The sequence below is a fragment of the Pelophylax lessonae genome (genome assembly GCF_965119305.1).
Source record: "Pelophylax lessonae genome assembly, chromosome: 1".
NCBI lineage: Eukaryota > Metazoa > Chordata > Amphibia > Anura > Ranidae > Pelophylax > Pelophylax lessonae.
This window is the reverse complement of record NC_138768.1, coordinates 320,998,082-321,022,285: the sequence shown is the minus strand read 5'-3', so window position 1 is coordinate 321,022,285 and position 24,204 is coordinate 320,998,082. Positions and strand designations below refer to the sequence as shown.

At 46.4% G+C, this 24,204-nt stretch overlaps 1 protein-coding gene across 2 annotated transcripts; it reads right to left on the bottom strand.

Annotated features, from left to right (window-relative positions):
- Positions 1-7,042: 7,042 nt before the first annotated feature.
- Positions 7,043-20,391, bottom strand: LOC309565764 (dnaJ homolog subfamily A member 4-like). Of its 2 annotated transcripts, none has more exons than XM_082270751.1 (8): positions 20,288-20,391; positions 12,564-12,703; positions 11,445-11,625; positions 10,517-10,621; positions 10,063-10,290; positions 9,712-9,942; positions 8,003-8,103; positions 7,043-7,282 (listed from the first exon to the last, which is right to left on the bottom strand). In XM_082270751.1, the coding sequence occupies exons 2-8, from the start codon at positions 12,693-12,695 to the stop codon at positions 7,070-7,072; spliced, it is 1,191 nt and encodes a 396-aa protein (XP_082126877.1). In that variant the 5' UTR covers positions 12,696-12,703; positions 20,288-20,391; the 3' UTR covers positions 7,043-7,069. The 2 variants fall into 2 exon arrangements, with proteins under 2 accessions (XP_082126877.1, XP_082126878.1); XM_082270752.1 differs by having other exon boundaries at positions 12,564-12,700.
- Positions 20,392-24,204: the final 3,813 nt, after the last annotated feature.

The following is a 24,204-nucleotide window of genomic DNA, read 5'->3' as shown; positions in this document are numbered from 1 at the left end:
TACTGTAAAATCCATTTCTCTGGTGTTCATTGACGGACACAGCCCTTCATCTTATTGACCGTAGGGTTAAACTGCCCCTACAGGAGTAGGACACTAGGCAAAAAAAAGCTTTAACATGCCTATGGGGCAGTCCCTGGGGGTATACTCACACTTCCTGCTATAGGTATTCAGTTTTGTAACAAGCAGTGTCAGAAGGAAATAACCCAACTCCATAGAGGGGCGGGTGCTGTGTCTGTCAATGGACATCAGAAAAATGGATTTTACGGTAAGACAAAAATCCCATTTTCTCTTTCGTTCATTGACGGACAGCTCTTCATCTTCTTGACCGTAGGGACGTCCCAAAGCAGTGTCAAACATGAGGGGTGGGTACAGCAGAAAAAAACAGTCTTCCCCAAGGCTAAACATAGCCAACCAGGTAACTTGGAGCTCAACTGTCAACAACTGGAGCTAACCTGAAAAACATTCTCAAAGAGGACAAGTCCTCTTAACAGCAGCCTGCAAAACTTTGCGGTCAATAGAAGCATCTGCAGATGCCAACACATCCACTTTATAAAACTTTGTGAATATTTGTACAGACGACCAGGTAGCCGCCTGCAAACCTGCATCACTGACGCCTGATGATGACAGGCCTAGGAGGCACTAAGTGCCTGAGTAGAGTGCGCCTTGACAGGGTCAGGAGGAACCTGACCCTTAATAGAATAAGCCTGAACCACAGTTTGTCTAAACCATAAATAAATGGTCACAGCAGAAGCAGCTAGTCCCTTGTAAAGGTCCATCTGTGAGGACAAATAGTGAGTCTGATTTCCTAAAAGACTCCGTTGCTGCTAGATACACCCTTATTGCCTGAACCACATCCAGGGAGTGCAAGACAACTCCCTTAGGATGCTTAGGTTTGGAACACAGGGAGGGCAACATGATGTCTTCATTCAGATGAAAGTCAGAGGCGACCTTCGGAAGGAACGATGGACATGGGCGCAGAACCACCTTATCCCTGTGAACCACCAGGTAAGGTGAACGACAAGACAACGGCGCCAGTTCAGACACCCTGCACCGAAGTAATGGCCACCAAAAAGGCCACCTACTGAGACAACATAGGCAGGGGAATCTCTTGAATATTTTCAAAGGGAGGCTTCTTGACAACACCAAATTGAGGTCCCATGGCAGCAATGGAGATCGCACTGGAGGAACCAAGTGTCCCATGCCCTGGAGAAAAGTATGCACCAAGGAGTGTGTGGCCAACAGGCGTTGAAAGAAAACCACCAAGGCCGAGACCTGGCCCTTGATGGTACTCAAGGCCAGGCGCTGCACAACCCTCATTGGAGGAAAGTCAAGATCCGAGCCCCTGAAAAGGAACGAGGTTGAACCTGGAGGTATTCACACCACGCAATGTACATCTTTCACGTATGATGGTAAATCTTCCTAGTAGTAGATTTTCTAGCTTTTAATAGCGTAGGAATCACTGATTCAGACAAACCTTTGTCTTTCAGCACCTGGCTTTCAACATTCAAGCCGTCAAAGCCAGCGAATGTAAAGCAGGATGGAAGATTAGCCTTTGAAACAGCAGATCTTCTTTGAGAGAGAGTATCCAAGGAGCATCGGCAACCAGCCGTACCAGATCGATGTACCAACACTTTTGTGAAGACCCGAGGAGCGGAGAAGAGACCATAGGGTAACGCTACAAATTAATAATGCTTCTCCCCCATGGCAAAGCGGAGGAAACGCTGATGGGCAACACATATTGGGAAGTGAAGGTAGGCATCCTTGATGTTGATGGAGGCGAGGAAATCCCCCGGATGTAGGGACGCTGCCACCATGTGCATGGACTCCATGCAGAACTTCTGTATCCGCACAAAGCGGTTTAGCGCCTTGAGGTCCAATATTGGGCGCACCTTGCCCTCCTTCCTGGAAACTGTAAATAGGTTTGAGTAAGTATGGTGGCGAGACAGCATACATTGGAGACACTGTGCGGCAAGGTGGGATTTACTCTATCCATATTTTGGGCGGTATGGTTAGGATATCTCTGTAACAGGATGTTTCTATAGGCTCTTTCCTTTGGATCTCATGGCTCCATGGATGCAGTAGTGTGAGGCAACAGAGTCTTTGGTGGATGATATACTTATATCCTTAATCAGGGTACTTAAGCCATTACCAACCAACAGATATTTTCGGAGATACCTAACTTTGTTACCATACAATATAAATAGCCCCTATTTCTTGAGAAGAGGCCCATGTGACCCATAAGATGAAATATACATCCCAGCATTATTACTGATCCACTTAAATGGGCTCCCGACGCCTGCAAAAGAAGTGTTCTTTCATCCCGCCTGTCTTATTCTAAGTGCAGCATCTACTTGGTCTTTGTAATGCCCTGATGAAGCATTAATTGCGAAACGCGTTGGCTTATCCAGGGACCGTTAGACTGCATATACATTGGGATCCGTTGGTGTGGTATTTTGTTATCGATTTCAAGTAATCTTTATACACACTGACCTATGTACTACTCTTTTAGTCTTTATATGTGTGTTGTTATGTGATGTCATAATTGTGTTTTATCCTTTTGTACAATAAAAAGATTATGTTTTTTACATAGTGGTGTTGTGTTTGTATCCCTACAACCATATACATGCCGATATAGTCCCGCTTTTTGGGACCTCTCTTGGTCCTTAGTCTTGTTTTGTTCCATAAAAACCTTGAAAACTTTCTGACTTTGGAGCCAGAACAATCACCACTTGAAGTAACAAATCTTGAACCGCCCCATAGAGATCCTTTAAGCCAGGGGTGGGGAACCTGCAGCCCCCGGGCCGCATGCAACCCGTAAAATCATTGCGTCCGTCCTAACCCCCCCCAGGGGCTGCTGAGCCTGTGCATGCCAGCGGAGCGGTCAGAACGGAGCCAATGTTTTCTTTATAGTTTCGGCTCTGTCCTGACAGTGTGAGTTACAGGTGGAGTGATATCAAATGCACTCCGCCTGCCTGTGAAGAGACAGACTGAGACAGGAAGCATCAGCTTTTTCTTCATCCAGCGCAGCGCCGCTCTTCTCTAGTCAGCATTTCCTGCCAGAAGCGCACACACAGCAGTACCCAAAGCTTTACCACCCAGAAGCACCAGCCTGAGCCAGCAGTGCCCAGAGCATTACCACCTGAAGTACCAGCCTGAGCCAGCAGTACCCAGAGCATTACCCCCCGAAGTACCAGCCTGAGCCAGCAGTACCCAGAGCATTACCACCCAGAAGTACCAGCCTGAGCCAGCAGTATCCACAGCAGTGCCATCCAGTAGTACCAGCCTGAGCCAGCAGTACCCACAGAAGTAACCACAGAAGTACCGGCCTCAGCCAGCAGTACCAGCCTGAGCCAGTAGTACCAACCTGAGCCAGCAGTACCAGCCTGAGCCAGCAGTACCAGCCTGAGCCAGCAGTACCCACTGCAGTACCATCCAACAGTACCAGCCTGAGCCAGCAGTACCCACAGCAGTACCATCCAGCAGTACTCACAGCACAGTACCAGCAAGCAGTACCAGTCTGAGCCACCAGTACCTACAGCAGTACCAGCCCGAGCTAGCAGTACCCACAGCAGTACCATCCAGCAGTACCCATACAAGTACCAGCCAGCAGTACCCACAGCACAGTATCAGCAAGCAGTACTAGCATGAGCAACCAGTACCCCCAGCAGTACCAGCCTGAGCCAGCAGTACCCACAGCAGTACCAGCCAGCAGTACCCACAGCACAGTACCAGCAAGCAGTACCAGCCAAAGCCAGCAGTACCCACAGCAGTGTACCAGCCAGCAGTACCAGCCAGCGGTGTACCAGCCTGAGCCAGCAGTGCCCACAGCAGTACCAGGCAGTAGTACCCACAGCATAGTACCAGTCAGCAGTACCAGCCTAAACCAGCAGTACCCACAGCAGTACCAGCCAGCAGTGTACCAGCCTGAGCCAGCAGTATCAGCCCGCAGTGCCCACAGCAGTACCAGCCAGTAGTACCCACAGCACAGTACCAGTCAGCAGTACCAGCAGTACCAGCCAGCAGTACTCACAGCCATACCCACAGTAGTACCAGCCAGAAGTGTACCAGCCTTCTTTTCAAAACTTACCTTTGCAAAGAGTCGACTGCGCTCCAGACTGACCGACGCAAACCTGGAAAACCAGTTGCGAGTAGCAACATCATCAATATCAGCTAACATCACACACAGCTCACCAAAGAGAAGCAGTTCCAGCCATCACATTAGGGGTGAGTTAACTAAATGTTTGACCAAATATAACAGGCAAATTTTTAAGTTGATCATTTTGTACAGGCCCCGAATGATGTTACAAAAATCCAAATGGCCCTTGGCAGAAAAAAGGTTCCCCACCCCTGCTTTAAGCGATCCAGAGATAAGTGCAGGTTGGAAGGGAAGGAAAGGTCCGGAGGATATGATCGAAACTCAATCTTGTAGTCGGACCGAATGACTTTGTGGACCCACTTGTCCAGGATCAGGGAGGTCCATGGGTCTGGAAATCAGCAAAGATGTCCCCCCACCCCAGATACGGGTAAGGGCGTCCCTTCATGTGGAGGAATTTTTGTCCCCAGGTCTGGCAGCCCCAGCTCATGGTTTGCCCGACCAAGACTTTTTGGAATCCCCAGCGGAGGTCCGCAAGGGCTTGGATCCCTTGTCTTAAGACCCTGAGGGGCAAAAAGGTTGCTTGTGAGCTGAAAAGGAGGGTCCCCGTCTGCGACGGGACTCTTTCCCCCTGTGAGGCCCTTGATGATGTCATCCAAGCAACTCCAAACAGGCGATCCTCCACGAATGGAAGATCAGACAAGGCATTCTTAGAAGCCTGGTTCGGGGACCTGCATTTATTCCAGATAATGTGCCGCAGGACCACTGCTGAGACAGACAGTCTAGAAAGCAGGGGAGCGGCATCCAAAGAGGCGTCACAAACTGTAGGCCTTGGACCAACTGATCCGCCAGCTCAACTAAGGCAGAGGGAGCTGCTTCTCCTCCAGGTCCCGACGTAAAAGCCTAGCCCACTTGATCAGAGTTTGCGACACCAGGGCAATAATAATTACCCATCTAATCGCCGAACCTCTAATTAGCTGGACCTGTAAAGGCCAGTGACTCCTCCTCAACCAGAATGAAGGTAGCTCAATTTGACCTGGAAACCAGCAAGTCCACTACAGATGGAACCGTCAACCTGTAACGCAGTTAATCCTCATAAGTATACCGCAAGCAAAAACTCTTAGCAACCAATGCGTTTTAGACAACCCCACTGTTTTCAATGTTGTCAAGGTAAGCTGAAAGAGGAACACCCTTGCAGCTTTGGAGGGCTTGTGGGTGCCAAAAGGAACTGGTGCCTCCGACGTGGCATCAGCCACAACCTCCATTTATATAGTTTTACACACTGACACAAACAGTGCATTCACCCACCAGTGCCTATTTAGGCCCAGCTAGAGGAGCAGGGGAATCATCCCCACCATCTGAGCACTCAGGGTATGTGGACGCAGTAGGGTCGTTATGTACTAAGCTCACCCTGAAAAACATAATCAGGGGAGGCCGCCCACTGCGATCTCGCAAAGGGGACGCCGGCCAAGGGCCCACAATGAACCACATATCGGACCCCGCAAAAAAACAAGGGGGTCGCCCTCCATAGAGGACATAATAGGACATAGCCCCCTTAAAAGGGGGCCCGCCCACCATGACAAGGAAGCGCAGGCAGGTTACCCTCACTAAAACAGGGCAGGTGTGCCACACAATAATGGCAGCAAGGCTATCATTAAAAAGGTAAACACCCCCACGGCACTACCCCTTCCAAGGGAGGTGTCAAGCTGACGAAAACTTCCAAAAGATAGAGACCGCACGGTGTGTGGTTATGAGTAAGCGATCTACATCGTGAAACGCGTCAACCCGACACGTCTGTTTGTGCATTGTACTGTCTGTCTGCTTCATCTATGAAGAATAAAGGAGTTCGATTGTTTTCATCTTAAACACCTTGAGTGCGGTCTCTATCTTTTGGAAGTTTCTGTGCTTGGACGGCGGATCCGACCTGCACCAGGCTTTGAAATTGCACCTGAGCGGCTCTCTTTTCTGTTTGTTTCTCAGGTGTCAAGCTGACCACATGGCCTAGCAGGCCGCAAACTGTGCCCTAAATTTTTGTGGAGGCCCAGCTTCAATTACACCGATACTCAGCCTGGCAGGTGCCCAGGTGTGGGGGCTTCAGCTACACACACACACACAGACTGAGGCCACCCCGTCCCCTTCTCCCAAAAGGTGGAGCCCGACTTGGCCGCATGACCTAGTAGGACACGGCCTACATTTTTAAAGGCGCCCAGTATACCCTCAGGGACTGCCGCAGTGGAGCCGCCCACTCAGGGGCAGCAGAGGGGAAGGCGGATGCCAAATGGGAGGCAGTGGCATCAGCCACCCTCACAGGGGCCGCCTCACAGTTTTACATGAAATAGAGAGTAAAAATAGAAAATTTTAATTCTCTAGTAAAAAAAAAAATAAAATGTAAAACTCAGAAACATGTTAATTTAAATTTTTATTAAAAAAAAACAAAAACAAAAAACACAAACACAAAATATACCTGAAAAACTTAAACATTTATGTGCAAAAATAGCAATTGTTTCAAGTAGGAGATTCTGAGGTTGGGGTTTAATGTATTTTTACCTTTTATTTGGTATTTTAAAACAGAAATTTCCTGCATAACTGATTTTGAGTATGGCAGCAAGTAAAATATATATTTTGGAAAATAATGCTGCAATACTTGTGCAACAGGACCCTCATTTACAGCAAAGAATAAATTTGCTAGTTTTGAGCCATGTACAGACACAGTTACTGGTTACCCGATCTGTGCAGACTTTGAATGATGTCAGATATGGGCTAACCTCTATATCCCAGAAGATCTCAGCACCAACATGTCTAGGAAGATGGCACTGGGTTAGTGAACATGCTGTTGCTGTTACAAGGTTACATTAAATTCAACATTTGTATTTAGTGACAGTCTGTGTAACATTCAAGATCAACTGCTAAGAGGTCATTCCAGCCAAGATGGAAATAGCCGAGACATTCTCTTATTCATCCAAATACTGGGGTAACTCATGATGTCTGGCATTGTACCCCGCCTCTTGGCCTTTCATCTTCTTGATAGGCCTCTCCTCTGTAATGTCTGCTTTGCTCTCTTGGGTCAAATTCCACAAGTTCTACAACATCCATGTCATCGGCGACCATAACTTCTTCCCTTGGTGGAAGCAAAGCCTCCAGTAGATTTAGATTCTCTGTCGGAAGCCAGTCGTTGTCAGGGAACACCACCTAACAGAAAAAAAAAAAAAACCATGTAAGCCTATCATGGACACAAATAGAACCTCCTAGTCAAGTATTTTCTCCAACTTCTACAAAAGGGAAACCATTTCTCTGCCATCGAAAAGTCTATTTCCGTGCTGTAAAGACAAAAAAAAAAAACCCACACTAGCTTATCACTTTGATAGAAGGAGGGCATTGTACCAATATTTATGTTCTCTGCTGTAAAACTGTGCTTCATTCATTAAAACCATTGCAACAATTTAATAATACACTTCCATGTAAAATCATGCTACCTCCACTGTCAAGCGGCAGTACGTTTTTTTCTTTTTTTTTTACTAGCCAGTGGAACTGCAGGAGCAATCTGAAAAGTCACAGCATGATGTGGAGTGTGATAGCAACCTCAGCATGAAGGGGGTCTGAAGCACTGCAATGACATTGGTCTGAAGCACAGCAATGACACTGGCTGTTCAGGGTAACACCACAAAGCACTAAGTTCTTCTCCATAAACTTTCACGCCTGACATTTTAGGACTGCCCTGTATGCGTTTAAATTTTGCACTGAGCTACCCTTATTAAGACCAGTGTGTACCAAGTCCAAGATTTCCACCTGATGTAAGCGACCTTATAATATTAAAGGGGGGATATGCCAATTAAAGTCACTAGAGTTTTTACATATTTATTACAATGTATAAAGCTAGCATGTGGAAAAAACAAAGAGTAGTGCACTTACCAGAAACTGAATAATAAGAAGTCCTTTCTCGAATGGATCTCTCTGCAAGGGCATACCTTCATTCTGTATACACTTTAAGTGCCCATGCTTTATCACTTCACCTAAAATGAACAACATTTAAAGGTGGGTCAGCCATTGGTTTGTCTTATTGTTCAACCCAATCTCCTATGCAGGTTTTTTTTCCAACTTCTTTCAGCTATGTGTTGATAATGCAGTAAGCACACATACAGCGCTTGAACTAAAATGAATTGACCTAGCTTAAAGTGCGGAATAAAAAAAATAAAATAAATATAATAAGAAAAGGAAAAAGAAAAAAAGGAAAACCCATCTATACTTGCCGGTGTGGAAGCAGCATCAGTCTAAGGCTGCAGCTGTCCCCCGCTGACTCTAAGACCGAGAACTGAGCGATCACATGGCTTCTGATCGCTCAGTTCTCTTCACTAAACAGACCAGCTCTCTGCTCCTCCAGTTCTCACTGGAGTGACGGGCTGTGGAGAGGGGCGAGCCAGCTGCCAGTCAGACATCTAGAGGGGATCCAGACATTGTTGAGAGCCCTGCAAAGCCTTGACCACTGTCCTACATACCAGCCTGCTGACTGATTCTGGGTCACAGGAGTGAAGAAATAAGTGCACTTCTATGACCCAGAAGTGAAGTATGACCAAAATAAAAAACTTTGGCCTCACTTTTAATGTGAACAATACCATGGCTAAAATGTTTGAAAACATTTTACTTTATCATTTTTTTGTAAACTAAGTAAACTAAAAGTATACAGACAGTCATAGTTTCATATTCTGTCATATTATACATACACACACCAGTCTAAGGATCCTCTGTTATCAACAAGGCTGATGCTGGACAAATAGCCCTGCATGGGTGAGGAACGGATTACTCCTGGAGCATAGGGGGATACCATCTGCACAGGTAAACAAGATCTTTCTTGTCCCCTAGACAGAAATGAACCTTAACTATTGCAGTACTGGCACAGCCCCACTACTAAGGAGGGATATTACTTGTTGGAATTTACCTATAAACAAATACCTCTTCTGCCAGAAATTCAACGTCTTTCTAACTTCCTGTTCTGATTGACAGTACAGTGCCTCTGCTCTACTGAAATCCCAGCATTCAGTGTTCTCAACTCTGCCTGATGAACAACAGAATTTCTTCCTATCGCAAACCTCAATCTGTCCCACTTCACATGCATATGCTGATCTTTCCCAGCAAGACAATGCTGCCTTGATTCTAAGGGCCTGCCCACACATTAAGTCTAGGGAGAGATGTAGTTCTAGAGATAGGGGTGCTCTGTCAAGAGATGAACTCCGAGCAGCTGCCCCTGCAAGAGTTTTACATCTTGGTGATGGTGTCACAGGTATTAATAAAGGAAGTTTATTGCTAGAAGACCAAAGGTAAAATAAACAAATAATACCAGAACATGCTCTAAAGGAGGTGGGGAAGCCTTGGAGGTAAATGTTGGTCAATGCCTACACACTTTAAGGATAACCGCTACATTTTCTCCTGTAACAGACACCATGGACATGGTACACAATATGGTCACTGGATGTATCCGAAGAAGATGTCACTAAAAAACAGTGACCCATTTTAAATTCTATGGCATAAGCAGACAGGTCAACCCATTCAATCAAAACATAAACAAACTAGTTTTTTTATTATATGCCAATTTCATAAGATACTAATTACAAGTGTATACTCACCAGGGTGTGATGTGATTAGAAGAATTCGGCCATCCATGGTCTCTATTGTTCTCTTAAACCCACACAACGCTTCAACTAACTGAATCTCCATTTTCATTATCAAATTGTCCTCTTGCCTTTGATATACCATGTGGTCTCTCTGATCCAACACAATAACTACATCTCCTGGTTCTAAACCTGGTTCCTGGTCCCCTTCCCCATGGAATACAATTTTCTGCCCATCCTTCATGCCTAGAATAAAATAAATAAGGTCTTAGAAATTGCTAACAAAATGTCAGGAGATAAAAAACAAAACAAAAAAACATCCTATCTGATTTGTTCATGGAGTAAGCAAAATGGTTTTAAACCTACCTTTCTTGATATGCACTTCAAGGATTTTCTTCTCTCGTACCACCTTGTTGCCATTACACTGTTTGCATCTGTCTTTAGGATTAATGCGTTCACCTTCACCTCGGCAATCAGAGCACATAGTCTGAATTTGTTGGACCATGCCTGGCCCAATCTGCTGTACATGAACCTGGATACCACGGCCCTTGCAGGTGGTACATTTTTCCACTGCTCCTTTCTTGCCTCCACGTCCTACAAAAGGAATAAATAGAGTAGTAGCAGCTTGGGCATGCTGAAAGTTAAGAACAACTTTACCCATGTAATTAAAGCCAGACAGGGATATATTTGTAAAAGTGAAATACACATACAGTAGATGTTATAGCTATAAACAAATGATAAACCCTTGAAAAATCATGCGATTCTTAAAAGGTGCATTGGTTAAATAAACCATCAAATGAATGTACAGTATATGTCTTACCTTCACATTTGTCACAAATTACATTCTTCTGTAGTGCCAGCTTCCGACTTGATCCATTATATATCTCTTCTAAAGATACAGACAACTGGTGCACCACATTTTTACCTAAAGAAGGATACATTGCTTAAATTTCTAATAGTTCTACTGGTGGTCTAAAATATGGGGTATAATAAAAAGTTCAACCTGCCCCTGTTGCATTCACTACAATTACAAATAAAATAATTTAAATACCTTACAGATACAAGGAACTGCTAAGTAATTTAACTCACCGGCAACTATGACATCCTTCAATATTAGTTTAGATGGGCTGAGCTTTAAAGGGGCTGCAAAGCCTCTTTTAATAGAAAATAACAAACGTGCCTGTACTTACCTGCTCTGTGCAATTGTTTTTCACAGAGCAGCCCCGATCCTCTTCTTCTGGGGTCCCCCACCAGCACTCAAGGCCCCTCTTCATCGGGTGCCTCCACAGAAAGCCACTGTTCCTGGGGGGCACCCATGCAGGATCGCTCCCGACTCCCGCTGCTGCATCCACTGACACAGACAGCGGAAGTTGCCCCCCTCCCATGTCACTGCAATTGATTGACAGCAGCGGGAGCCAATGGCTCCCACTGCTATCAGTCTGTCTAGTGAGGAATGAGACAGGGGATGGGGCCGCTGCGGTCGTGCACATCGCTGGATTGGATCGGGCTCAGGTAAGAAAAAGGCAGGGGGGAAAAGGGGGAAAGGAGGGGGTTAGGGGAGCTGACGCACAGAAGATTTTTCACCTAAATGCATAGAATGTATTAAGGTAAAAAACCTTGAGGCTTTACGACCAGTTTAGGTGTTATGCTGAGGAAATCTGAACGGTTGACAAGGAGCTGGTCAATGACTTGCAGATATCTAGGAGCTAGCAAATGACAACATCATACAGAAACTTGATTTCACTTACCTCTTTTCTCTCTGTTCATGCGGCCACCTCCACCAAAGAACATGTCAAAAATGTCCATGGGAGAAGAGAAGTTTCCTCCACCCATCCCACCTTCTTTAATAGCTTGTTCCCCACCCTTGTCATACAGGTCTCGCTTCTTGGGGTCAGATAGCACCTCATAGGCCTGAGAAATTAGCTTAAACTTAAAGAAAAAAAAGTCTATTATTTTTTTTTTTTTTTAAACACACAGACTTATACTGTATAACCATACAAGAGAAATATAAAAATGGTATACAATTCTGAAATCATTAACACTGCCATGTTGTAAGATCACCTAAAAACCAAATGGTAGGCATTTTTTTAGTTTTGGTCAGAGCATGTTATGTTACAAAAAAGGGTCAAGTGTGATGCTGACAGTCTATTCAAAATTAATGTTTGGGATATAGTAAAGGGATTTTTTAAGATCAAAGAGGTTTTTTTTTTATCACAAACATGTCATACTTCCCTGCTCTGTGCAGTGGTTTTGCGCAGACCAGCATAGATCCTCTTCTCCTCAGGTCCCTCACTGGTGGGGGGGTGTGGGGGGGACGGCACAGAAGTTTTTTTACCTTTGTGACCAGAATGCATAAAGGTAAAAAACCTTTGGCCTTTACATCCACTTTAAACACAAGGTAATGTTCTCCATAGAAATATGCATGCATTAAGATGTTAAAGGGACCCTAGAGTTTTAAGCTGTTCCCTGTTTATTTTCTTGACCTACTAATCTCAGTGGGACAGGACATAAAGGAGGGAAACGTCTCCAAAATTTACAAAGACAGAAAAAAGAAAAAAAAAAAACATGCATCAGTTCAAACCCTTCCTTAGGCTAACCTGAACGTATACGACTACTGTCCAAGGTGGGATTTCTGCTTACAGGAGATTTCTTCCTGTTGTGTCTTTGGTACAGAACGCAAAGAGAAAGATCCCCAGTAGGGTCTCAAACAAAAATAAAAATCTGTCAGAAGTTCTAATCCTTACCTACTCCATCTAAGACTAGATAAGTGTTTTGGCTGCAACATTTGTTAACAGAGGATACTTGTGCTCTCAGCTAGATAAATTAGAAACCAAGTCAGAAAAAATTAAATAGTCAAGGGGTCTTACCTTTTCACCTTCGCTTGGATTCTTGTCAGGGTGGTATTTCAAAGCCAATTTTCTGTATGCCTTTTTGATCTCATCAGGGGTGGCATTTGGTTTAACACCAAGGGTATCATAGTATCCAGTCTCCTTGACCATTTTGACTGCTGAAAACAAATACATTTAAATTAGTATATGTTGGAAAATCTTGATCATTTGCATAGCCATTGACATTATCCTTCAAGTGGTTCCAAAGCCTAATACAGAGAATGTAAAGAAGTACTATAGACAAAACTTTTTTTTTTGGATACAAAAAGGTCATAACCACTGCCAATTTATTTTTTGCCACCCGTGTCCCATAGGCGAGAGTTCCCTTCGCTTCCTGTCCCATAGTCAAACAGGAAGTGAGAGGAAAATGGGACTTTTGACTTAGGCCCCTTTCACACTAGTGCGACTTGTCCTGCAATTTTGGACCGCAAAATCGCATGACAAGTTGTTTTCCATTATTTTCAATGAGCCCCATTTATATCAGTGCGTTTTGAAGTCGCACCAACTTAAAAGTAGTTCCTGCACTACTTTGGCACGATTTTAATGCGTTTTGGAGGTATATAGCATAGCCATTGCTTTCAAAATCGCGGCAAAGTCGCGTCAAAATCGTGTCGCAAAATCGCAGTAAAATCGCATTGCATAAGTGTGAAAGGGGCCTTACCGTAAAATCCATTTCTCTGATGTTCATTGATGGACACAGCTCCTGATATTCTTAACCATTGGGTTATACTACCCTCTACAGGAGTAGGACACGAGGCAGAAAAAAATGTCTGGCTACGCCTATGGGCAGTCCCAGGGGATATACTCCCTCTCTCTGCTATAGGTACTCCGTTTTGTTACAAGCAGTGACTGAAGAATACAACTCCAAAGAGAGGTGGGTGCTGTGTCTGCCAATGCACATCAGAGAAATGGATTTTATGGTAAGTCAAAAATCCCATTTTCCCTTTCGTTCATTGACAGACACAGCTCCTGATATTCCTAACCATTGGGACATCCCAAAGCAGTGTTAAACATGAGGGGTGGGAACAGCAAAAAAATTCCCAAGGCAAAAACAGTAGCCAACCAGGCGCTCAACCAAAACAAATGGAGTCCACCTGAAAAAAACAATACACCCTCAAAAAGAATCAGGTCCTCTCAACAGCAACCTGCAAAACGTTGTGGCCAAAAGAAGCATCCATAGATGCCAACACAGCCACTTTAAAAAAACGTTGTGAAAGTGTGCACCGACGACCAGGTTGCGGCCTTGCAAACCAGGAGGAAGGGGCCAGGTACACTCTAATTTCCCGAACCACATCCAAGGCATGCAAAGCAATTTACTTCAGATGTTTAGGCCTGGGACACAGAGAAGGCAACACAATGTCTTCATTCATTCAAATGAAAATCAGAGACAACCTTTGGAAGGAACGACTCAGACTGCACTGGAGGAACCAAATGTTGGACACCCGGCAGAAAGGTACGCACCAGGGAGTGTGTGCAAAAGGTGATTGGAAGAAGACCGCCAAAGCTGACACCTGGCCTTTGATGGTACTCAAGGCCAATTTCTGTTCAAGCCCCCATTGAAGGATGGTCAAGATCCGAGCCACGGAGAAGGAGCAACGATGAACCCCAAGAGACTCACACCATACAATGTACGATGGTAGATCTTCCTAGAAGTAGATTTCCTAGCTTTTAACAGTGTAGGAATCACCGACTCAGATAAACCTCTATCCTTCAGCACCTAGCGTTCAACAGCCAAGCCCTCAAAGTGAGCGACTATAAAGCAGGATGGAAGATCAGTACTTGGGACAGCAGTTCCTCCCTGAGAAGAAGCTTCCAGGGAACATCGGTGACTAGCTGCACCAGATCGGCATACCAAGCCTGGCAAGGCAACTCCGGAGCCACTAGGATGACCGAAATCCCTTCTGTCTCGATCCTCCATAGAAGTCTTGGCAGAAGCTTGAGAGGATGGAAGGCATGAATCAGATGATACTGACCCCACGTGGGCCACCCGCCAGTTTGTGGCATTCCGTGACCGAGCCACAAACCTCTGCACCTTTCTGTTGAGCCGAGATGCCAACAGATGCCCCACCGGAGACACAACTGATGAAACACCTCCAGATGAAGGGACCCCTCCCCCTGATCCAACGCTTGCCGATGAGGTAATCCGCCTGCCAGTTTTCCACCCCGAGAATGTGTACGGCGGAGAGGGCTGGAACGAACAGTTCTGCCCACCCTAGAATGCTGGCTACCTCCAGAGCCGCCAGAACACTTTTTGTGCCCCCTTGGTGATTGATATAAGCCATGGCCTTGGCATTGTCTGATGTGCACTGGACAACCCTGAAGACGATAAGTCCAATGGTCCAGACACAGTATGATTGCTCGAAGTTCCAAGACATTGATCGTTAGTCTGGTCTCTTCCAGTGTCCAAATCCCCTGAGCAGAATGCTTGCCAAGGACATCTCCCCAGCTGGACAGGCTGGCATCCGTGGTGGCCACTGTCCAATACAAGGGGAGGAAGGATTTGCCCAGCCGAAGCACTGGAGAATGAAGGGTAACCAAAAGGGAAACGCCACAAGCTGATAATGCTCATCTCCAACGGCAAAGCTGAGAAAGCGCAGGTGACTGCCACACATGGAATGTGAAGGTAGTCATCCTTGATGTCGATAGAAGCAAGGAAACCCCCCTGACGCAGGGATGCCACCACTGTGCGAATGGACTCCATTCTGAACTTCTGCACCTGCACAAAGCAGTTCATCGCCTGAGGTCCAGGATTGGTTGCATTTTGCCTTCTTTCCTGGGAACTGTAAACAGGTTTGAGCAAAAACCCTGTAAACGTTTCAAAGTCCAAATGGGGACGATCACCCCTTGAAGCAACGGATCTTGTACCGCCCCAAACAGACCCTGTAAGCAGTTCAGCACAGGTGCAAGTTGGAAGGAAAGAACCTTGCCGGGGGACAAGAGCAAAACTCAATCTTGTAGCTGGACTGAATTACTTCATGGACCCACTTGTCTTGTACCAGGGTAGTCCATGGGACCGTAAACCAGCGAAGACGCCCCCTCAACCCCCGATACGGGTGAGGAGCTACAACAAAATTGCAGCCCCACAAGGCTTCCATGGACCCAGGAGGGATCCCTAGGCCTCAGGGACTGACCCAGGCAGGAACCCCCACCAGGTACAACCCCCTCACAGCTGATCATTTGGCCACCAGTGGCGCACCCCCCCCCCAGTATAGTGCCCTGCCCCCACCCCAGGAGGTGGACCAGACCAACCAAACAGCCCCAGCATAGGTGGAGGGGAGGGGGGAAGGATGAGGGACAGATGAAAGGGGGATGCCTGATGGGAAGGAGGGGAACCCGGGAGTCTGACCATCCCAAGGAGGGGCCCACGTCCTCCCCAAAACCCCCCAGGGGGAGAGGGGGGACAGCCATACCAGGAACTGGGTGGGCACCACTCCAGATAAAACCCCTCTCTATCAAAATGGGTGGCTGTCTGCCAGGAGGAACACGGCGACTTGGGCAGAGACCCAGTTGTATGCGACCTCACAAGGCATTTAACTCGCAGGCCAGCCTCTGTCCAGTGGGGATATGACGCGGTCAACCTAGCGAGGGGGTGAGGTCTGCGCACACTCGCTGGCCAGACTGGATTGACCAGATTATCCAGCCCAGTCGATTGTAGATCTCACAAGAAAAATCCAGGAGAAAAAAATTTCTATCTATAAATAAAAAAATTGCCAGTGACATAGATCCCAGCAAGGAACTAGGCCCTTACTCCTGATTAGGCAGAAAAAAACTGAGTACCTATAGCAGAGAGAGAGAGTATATCCCCTGGGACTGCCCATAGGTGTAGGCAGACTTTTTTTCTGTTAGTGTCTAACTCCTGTAGGGGGCAGCATAACCCAATGGTTCAGAATATCAGGCGCTGTGTCCGTCAATGAACAAAAGAGAAATCCCTCCAAAATGAGGAAATTACCTGGGAACCCCCAAGTCACCAGAACTACTGTTCTTATTGGAAGATTTCCCCAATATTACTTTTCTGGGGACAACCCAAAATTTGGGATTTTCATTTACTTTCACTTTCAATGATAATGGTAAACATGACAAAAAGAAAGGGTGCCTAACGGGGGGCACAGACAGCAATAAAAACTGACAGGAGTTCTAATCCCTCTCCACTCTAACCAAAACTAAAACAAGTTTTGTCTTTAGTTGTACCTTAAGGTAAAAAAATAAAAATAAAGTAAAAAAACACTCCACTACTTGTCCTACCCACCCCAATCCCTGAACACTTACCTGACTCCTGTCATCACTCCAGCACTGTTTTGTCTGCAGCACTGCTCCCCCACTTCCTGGTCTCACAGGAGACACTGAGAGCAGCGGAAGCAATGGGCTACTACTGCTGTCAGTTTGTGGTTTACCAGCACTGGGTGCAATTATGGATGCACACAGCCTGGCTCAGAAGCATGCATGCATGGGTGCCTCACTAGTACACAACTAGCTGAGAAGGCACCCGGAGATGGGAGGAGCCAACAGCGTCAGCGGGAGGCTGCCAAAGAGGAGGTAAAATTGTGGCACAGTGTAGGCAAGATTGCCAGGTACTAAAGCAAGGAGAAAAAGGAAAGGCAGCTACTGACCTTTTTCTCATCTTAGAAGAACCAGAATAGAAATATCCAATAAAACCATTACGTTTTCACTTCGCAATCAGCTGGAGAAATCTAAAGCAGTCTGTTGGCAACTAAAAACCACAGGACATTGACTTAATCTGACCCAGAAGGAAAATAATTTCAAATAGATGGCTACCTTTAGATAAATTGAAGCATGCCATAATACCAAGCACAGATCTAAAATTAAACCAAATTGGTTGTGAAGAGAGAGAGAATTGTTTCACATATGTGGGTACCTTTGGATGGGCAGGGACATACTTCCATATTAAGCTCAGTGCTAAAATTAAACCAGATTGGTGGAGTAGAGGTAGATAATCATTTCACATGGTTGCCGTTATATGAGCCAAAGCATCTTTTCTGAAATTAGCTACATGGTCACTGATCAGGCACATACATGTATAGTACTAGTATCAAGTTGCCATATTAAGAAACTTATATAATACATTACTTATACAAACACAAATGTATCAAGCAAGTACTTGGTGCTGAATCTCAATCCAGAAAAAGAGAAAAAAAAAAAAAGTACTACAGTGTACACCTACAAGGGCCATGTTTGCCCCCATGGAGGTGTTCCCTGAACCCCTGCACCGAAAGTCCCATAGTTGTCAATTAGGACTTCCAATTACACAACTGTGCGAATGCATACGTTCTGCATTCAGAGCTGTGCACTGATGTTACTGTCAAGATGGGCGCAGCGGTTGTGCCTGTGCATGAATGGGACTGCCTGCACGGAACACCTGTATGGGCAAACATGGCCCTTGCATGTGGTACGCTTGTGAGAACAAGACCTTACAGTTGTGAAAGGTTTGTATTCTTTTTCTGCTGTGTCCTAGGGAAAGTCCTGTACCAGAGACACAGCAGACAGAAAAAAATAAGGCTTATTTCACATGGTCCGCCTCCGTAGGCGGATCCGTGCTGCTCAGCGGGGGATCGATACACTGATCCCCGCTGAGCAGGCAGGTGACAGCTCCCTCTCCGCTCTGTGCGTGGAGAGGGAGGTGTCAGAGCCAAATGCATCTCTATGGGGGAATCGGATGAGATCGGACTGCCTGCCCGCTCTCATCCGATCCGATCTCCTGGACGGATGGAAAATAGGGTTTCCATCCGTCCGGATTTCACAGACAGGATCAGATGCGGATGGCACTGGGTGTCAGCGGACATGTCTCCGCTGACCTTCGCTGCCCCATAGGGATGCATGGGAGATCCGATAAGATCCGCCTAAAAAACTGACAGGCGGATCTGATCGGATCGCACGTGTAAAAGGACCCTAAGGAGAATTTTTTAGTTTGAACATGTGACCAGTAGCAAAGGACTGGAACCTCCTCCTGCCACTGTTTTCCTAAAGACAGGCTGGGAAAGAGCTGGGTCATGTGACAGCTGTGTATCGATTAGAAAAGAAGGTACTTGTTTTTTTTTTATTTTATTATTTAAAGTAAATATGGTGCCATTCATACAGAAATAGAAGCTAGAATGTGCATGGACTCTAGCTTTCGCTATTACGACTGCCTAACATACTCTACACTTGCACTGTGCTATTGAGAATTGCCAAAAAAAATTCTTACAACATCAGGACATACCTAGTCCTCTCAAATGTCATATTGTTAACTCTTAATGCAAATGGACATCCTTTGAAACTCTACTTTAATGTGTTATAAAAATTGTTGATTGCATGTATAAATACATGTACTTTCTTGTTGTCTGTGCATATCCTCTAAAAAAAAAAAAAAATTGAAGGTAAATTAAACAAGTGTGTGATTCGTATTCCTTTAAAGTGGTTGTAAAGGGTAACATTATTTTACCTTCATGCATGAAGGTAAAAAAAAAAAAAAACTTAAGTGAGCAGCACCCCCTCACTCTACGGGGTCCCTCTCACCCCATTGGCTGTGGCACAGCAGTGGTAGCCATTGGCTCCTGCTGCTATTAATCACAGCCAGTGAGGCAAGAATTGGGGGCAGGACTGAGCCATGCTCTGTGTGTCCCATAGACATACCGGCAGCGAGGGAGCGAGCACATATGAGTGACCCCAAAGAAAGCAGCTTGCTATGAGGCACTCATCAAAGGGGAGGGGTGCAAGTGATACCCGACAAGAAGAGGAAACTTTATACCCCCTGAATGTGATGGTGCAGTGGGTGCTGATGATGGTGTTGCATAAATCCAATAAGAAAAATAAAGTCAGAACATGAGACCAAGAAGAACATTTTACCATGATGCCTGGTCAGGCAAACCCAAATTCCAGAGGCATGAGGATCCCCAATATCAAGGGCGTCCTTGTGTCCCCGACATGCCCCCTTATTGGATTTATACAGCACTTAGGGCTCATTCTGAAAAGCGGCAATCCTTACCACACCTCTGAAAAGCAATCCACCATTTGACAGGCAGCATGAAGGTAATGTCACTTCCTTGCCACCGGTTCAAAGGCTGAACCACTGTGCTGCTACCATATGCATTGCAGTCCCATACACTAGTCCATTCACACTATGAAGTCTCGAATTGCAGGACGCCCTTGTGATCCCTGTTATTTTCAATGGCACTCGAAGGCGCGATTTTGCCATGACTGTCGTCCTACGAATCGCTGTAAAATTGCACAAACAGAATCAGGGGACACCTGTCACCCAAAAGAAGTTGGGGAAATTACTTAGGGCGAAAGGCGTCCCACGATTCTGTTTGTGTGATTTTTTGGGCGACAACTGCACTGCGAGTGGGGTGCCATTGAGAAGTAATGGCATTACACACGCGTCCTGCAATTTGAAATCACTGCGATTCTGATCGCTCAGATGTGAATGGAGCCTTCTGGTATTTGTTATGGCACGTGTATAGCTCTAAACACCGAAGGGTGGTGGGTAAAACCACAGCTCAACTGTCTGCCTTTACCACCCACTGGATGGCTGAATGAGCCCTGAGGAATCCTGTCACAAGGTTCAGGTGTAGAAAGTTTACCATGTCCTCATCATACAACTGTGTTATGAATCCTAATAGCAGCCCAGTTCCAGTAATGGGGCCAGTGCAGTATATAGTGTATACACGTACAGGAACCAGCAAGTATATAGCATGCACTCCTGCAGTTACCTTTATGTCCTGGGTACAGCTCCCTCCTGTATCAGAGCCCCGTCTCCTCACAAGCAGCAATTGTGTCCTGACACCACACTTCTATTTATCCCTTCCTAATGCAGACTGACTGACTCTGACTGACTGTATTCTCTGCCTGCAATTCCTCCTTGTCACCTCGCCCTCCGCTAAGCGCCGCTCTATCAATAACTACATACAGCCTACAGGGATATATATAGACAGCGGCGCACAGACACGCCCCCTCTGTGCCAGAACTTTCTCGAGCCATAGCGAAGTCTGCGGCTTCGGCACTTTTCCAGAAAGCTCCTCCGTCGTCCTGGTAACCCGGTGTAGCTTCAGTGAGAGGGAGGCGGGAGAGGAGGTGCCATTTAGGCAACGGGGCGGGCGGGGGTTGAGCCAAGAAGCCGTGCAATGAAAGGTGAAATGAAGAATAGAAAAGAAAAGGGGCGGGGCGGGGTTTGAGCGAAGAAGCCATGCAATGAAAGGTGAAGAGAAGAAGAATCAGGAAAAGGGGCGGGGCGGGGGTTGAGCGAAGAAGCATGCAATGAAAGGTGAGAAGAATAATCAGGAAAAGGGGTGGGGTAAAGCGAAGAAGCCATGCAATGAAAGATGAAGAGAAGAATAGAAAAGGGGCGGGGGTTGAGCGAAGAAGCCATGTTATGAAAGGCGAAGAGAATAATAATCAGGAAAAGGGGCGGGCCGGGGTAAAGCGAAGAAGCCATGCAATGAAAGATGAAGAGAAGAATAGAAAAGGGGCGGGGGTTGAGCGAAGAAGCCATGTTATGAAAGGCGAAGAGAATAATAATCAGGAAAAGGGGCGGGGCGGGGGTAAAGCGAAGAAGCCATGCAATGAAAGATGAAGAGAAGAATAGAAAAGGGGCGGGGGTTAAGCGAAGAAGCCATTCAATGAAAGGTGGAGAGAAGAATATTCAGGAAAAGGGGCGGGAGTTGAAGGAAGAAACCATGCAATGAAAGAGGAGAGAATAGGGGCGTGGCGGGGGTTGAGCGAAGGCTACATGCAATGAAAGGAGAGAAGAATAGTCATGAAAAAGGGCGGGGGTTGAGCCATGCGATGAAAGGGGGAGGAGAGAGAAAATAGCAGTCAGGGAAGGGGGCGTGGAGTACTGGAAGATTCTGAGCATTTCTTCCATATCCGGGTTATGGTGCAGTGGGATATTTTCATTCACCTGCACGGATGAAAATAGTAGTGTGATTTAGGTAGTGCTGCTGATTACAGTGAAGGTGGCCATACTGTAAAAGGGACAGAGGCTATGTTTGCAGGAATATAGCTTGAAAGATTTACCCAGTGGCGGAGCTAGACTTTTAAAACAAGGGTGGCAAAGGGGTGGCTAGGTATTATTTTGGGGGGTCAATATACAAAGTGTAATTTAGTGTCAGATTCGTCCACCGCAATGTCGCAGTCCCTCTAATGATCGCTGCCATTACTAGTAAAGACAGGATACAGGTGGTGGTGATTAGAGGATACAGACAGGATACAGGTGGCGATCAGAGGATACAGGTTTGCCCCCAATGATTATTGCAGAGTGCCACAGCAATGCCCCCAATGATTATTGCAGAGTGCCACAGCAATGCCCCCAATGATTATTGCAGAGTGCCACAGCCTTGCCCCCAATGATTATTGCAGAGTGCCACAGCAATGCCCCCAATGATTATTGCAGAGTGCCACAGCAATGCCCCAAATGATTATTGCAGAGTGCCACAGCAATGCCCCCAATGATTATTGCAGAGTGCCACAGCCTTGCCCCCAATGATTATTGCAGAGTGAGACAGCAATGCCCCCAATGATTATTGCAGAGTGCCACAGCAATGCCCCCAATGATTATTGCAGAGTGCCACAGCAATGCCCCCAATGATTATTGCAGAGTGCCACAGCAATGCCCCCAATGATTATTGCAGAGTGCCACAGCAATGCCCCCAATGATTATTGCAGAGTGCCACAGAAATGCCCCCAATGATTATTGCAGAGTGAGACAGCAATGCCCCCAATGATTATTGCAGAGTGAGACAGCAATGCCCCCAATGATTATTGCAGAGTGAGACAGCCTTGCCCCCAATGATTATTGCAGAGTGAGACAGCAATGCCCCCAATGATTATTGCAGAGTGAGACAGCAATGCCCCCAATGATTATTGCAGAGTGAGACAGCCTTGCCCCCAATGATTATTGCAGAGTGAGACAGCAATGCCCCCAATGATTATTGCAGAGTGAGACAGCAATGCCCCCAATGATTATTGCAGAGTGAGACAGCAATGCCCCCAATGATTATTGCAGAGTGAGACAGCCTTGCCCCCAATGATTATTGCAGTGAGACAGCCTTGCCCCCAATGATTATTGCAGAGTGAGACAGCCTTGCCCCCAATGATTATTGCAGTGAGACAGCCTTGCCCCCAATGATTATTGCAGAGTGCCACAGCAATGCCCCCAATGATTATTGCAGAGTGAGACAGCAATGCCCCCAATGATTATTGCAGTGAGACAGCCTTGCCCCCAATGATTATTGCAGAGTGAGACAGCCTTGCCCCCAATGATTATTGCAGAGTGAGACAGCAATGCCCCCAATGATTATTGCAGAGTGAGACAGCAATGCCCCCAATGATTATTGCAGAGTGAGACAGCCTTGCCCCCAATGATTATTGCAGAGTGAGACAGCCTTGCCCCCAATGATTATTGCAGAGTGAGACAGCAATGCCCCCAATGATTATTGCAGAGTGCCACAGCAATGCCCCCAATGATTATTGCAGAGTGCCACAGCAATGCCCCCAATGATTATTGCAGAGTGCCACAGCAATGCCCCCAATGATTATTGCAGAGTGCCACAGCAATGCCCCCAATGATTATTGCAGAGTGCCACAGAAATGCCCCCAATGATTATTGCAGAGTGAGACAGCAATGCCCCCAATGATTATTGCAGAGTGAGACAGCAATGCCCCCAATGATTATTGCAGAGTGAGACAGCCTTGCCCCCAATGATTATTGCAGAGTGAGACAGCAATGCCCCCAATGATTATTGCAGAGTGAGACAGCCTTGCCCCCAATGATTATTGCAGAGTGAGACAGCAATGCCCCCAATGATTATTGCAGAGTGAGACAGCAATGCCCCCAATGATTATTGCAGAGTGAGACAGCAATGCCCCCAATGATTATTGCAGAGTGAGACAGCCTTGCCCCCAATGATTATTGCAGTGAGACAGCCTTGCCCCCAATGATTATTGCAGAGTGAGACAGCCTTGCCCCCAATGATTATTGCAGTGAGACAGCCTTGCCCCCAATGATTATTGCAGAGTGCCACAGCAATGCCCCCAATGATTATTGCAGAGTGAGACAGCAATGCCCCCAATGATTATTGCAGTGAGACAGCCTTGCCCCCAATGATTATTGCAGAGTGAGACAGCCTTGCCCCCAATGATTATTGCAGAGTGAGACAGCAATGCCCCCAATGATTATTGCAGAGTGAGACAGCAATGCCCCCAATGATTATTGCAGAGTGAGACAGCCTTGCCCCCAATGATTATTGCAGAGTGAGACAGCCTTGCCCCCAATGATTATTGCAGAGTGAGACAGCAATGCCCCCAATGATTATTGCAGAGTGCCACAGCAATGCCCCCAATGATTATTGCAGAGTGCCACAGCAATGCCCCCAATGATTATTGCAGAGTGCCACAGCAATGCCCCCAATGATTATTGCAGAGTGCCACAGAAATGCCCCCAATGATTTTTGCAGAGTGAGACAGCAATGCCCCCAATGATTATTGCAGAGTGAGACAGCAATGCCCCCAATGATTATTGCAGAGTGAGACAGCCTTGCCCCCAATGATTATTGCAGAGTGAGACAGCAATGCCCCCAATGATTATTGCAGAGTGAGACAGCAATGCCCCCAATGATTATTGCAGAGTGAG

What these genes read in the sequence shown, in the direction of transcription:
- LOC309565764 (XM_082270751.1), bottom strand. Translation starts at nt 12,695, where the DNA reads ATGGTCAAGGAGACTGGATACTATGATACCCTTGGTGTTAAACCAAAT. An exon ending in CATGAACAGAGAGAAAAGAG is followed by an intron (nt 10,622 to 11,444) that starts GTAAGTGAAATC and finishes ATCCTTCTTTAG; the next exon opens with GTAAAAATGTGGTGCACCAG. An exon ending in TCTAATCACATCACACCCTG is followed by an intron (nt 8,104 to 9,711) that starts GTGAGTATACAC and finishes TGTTCATTTTAG; the next exon opens with GTGAAGTGATAAAGCATGGG.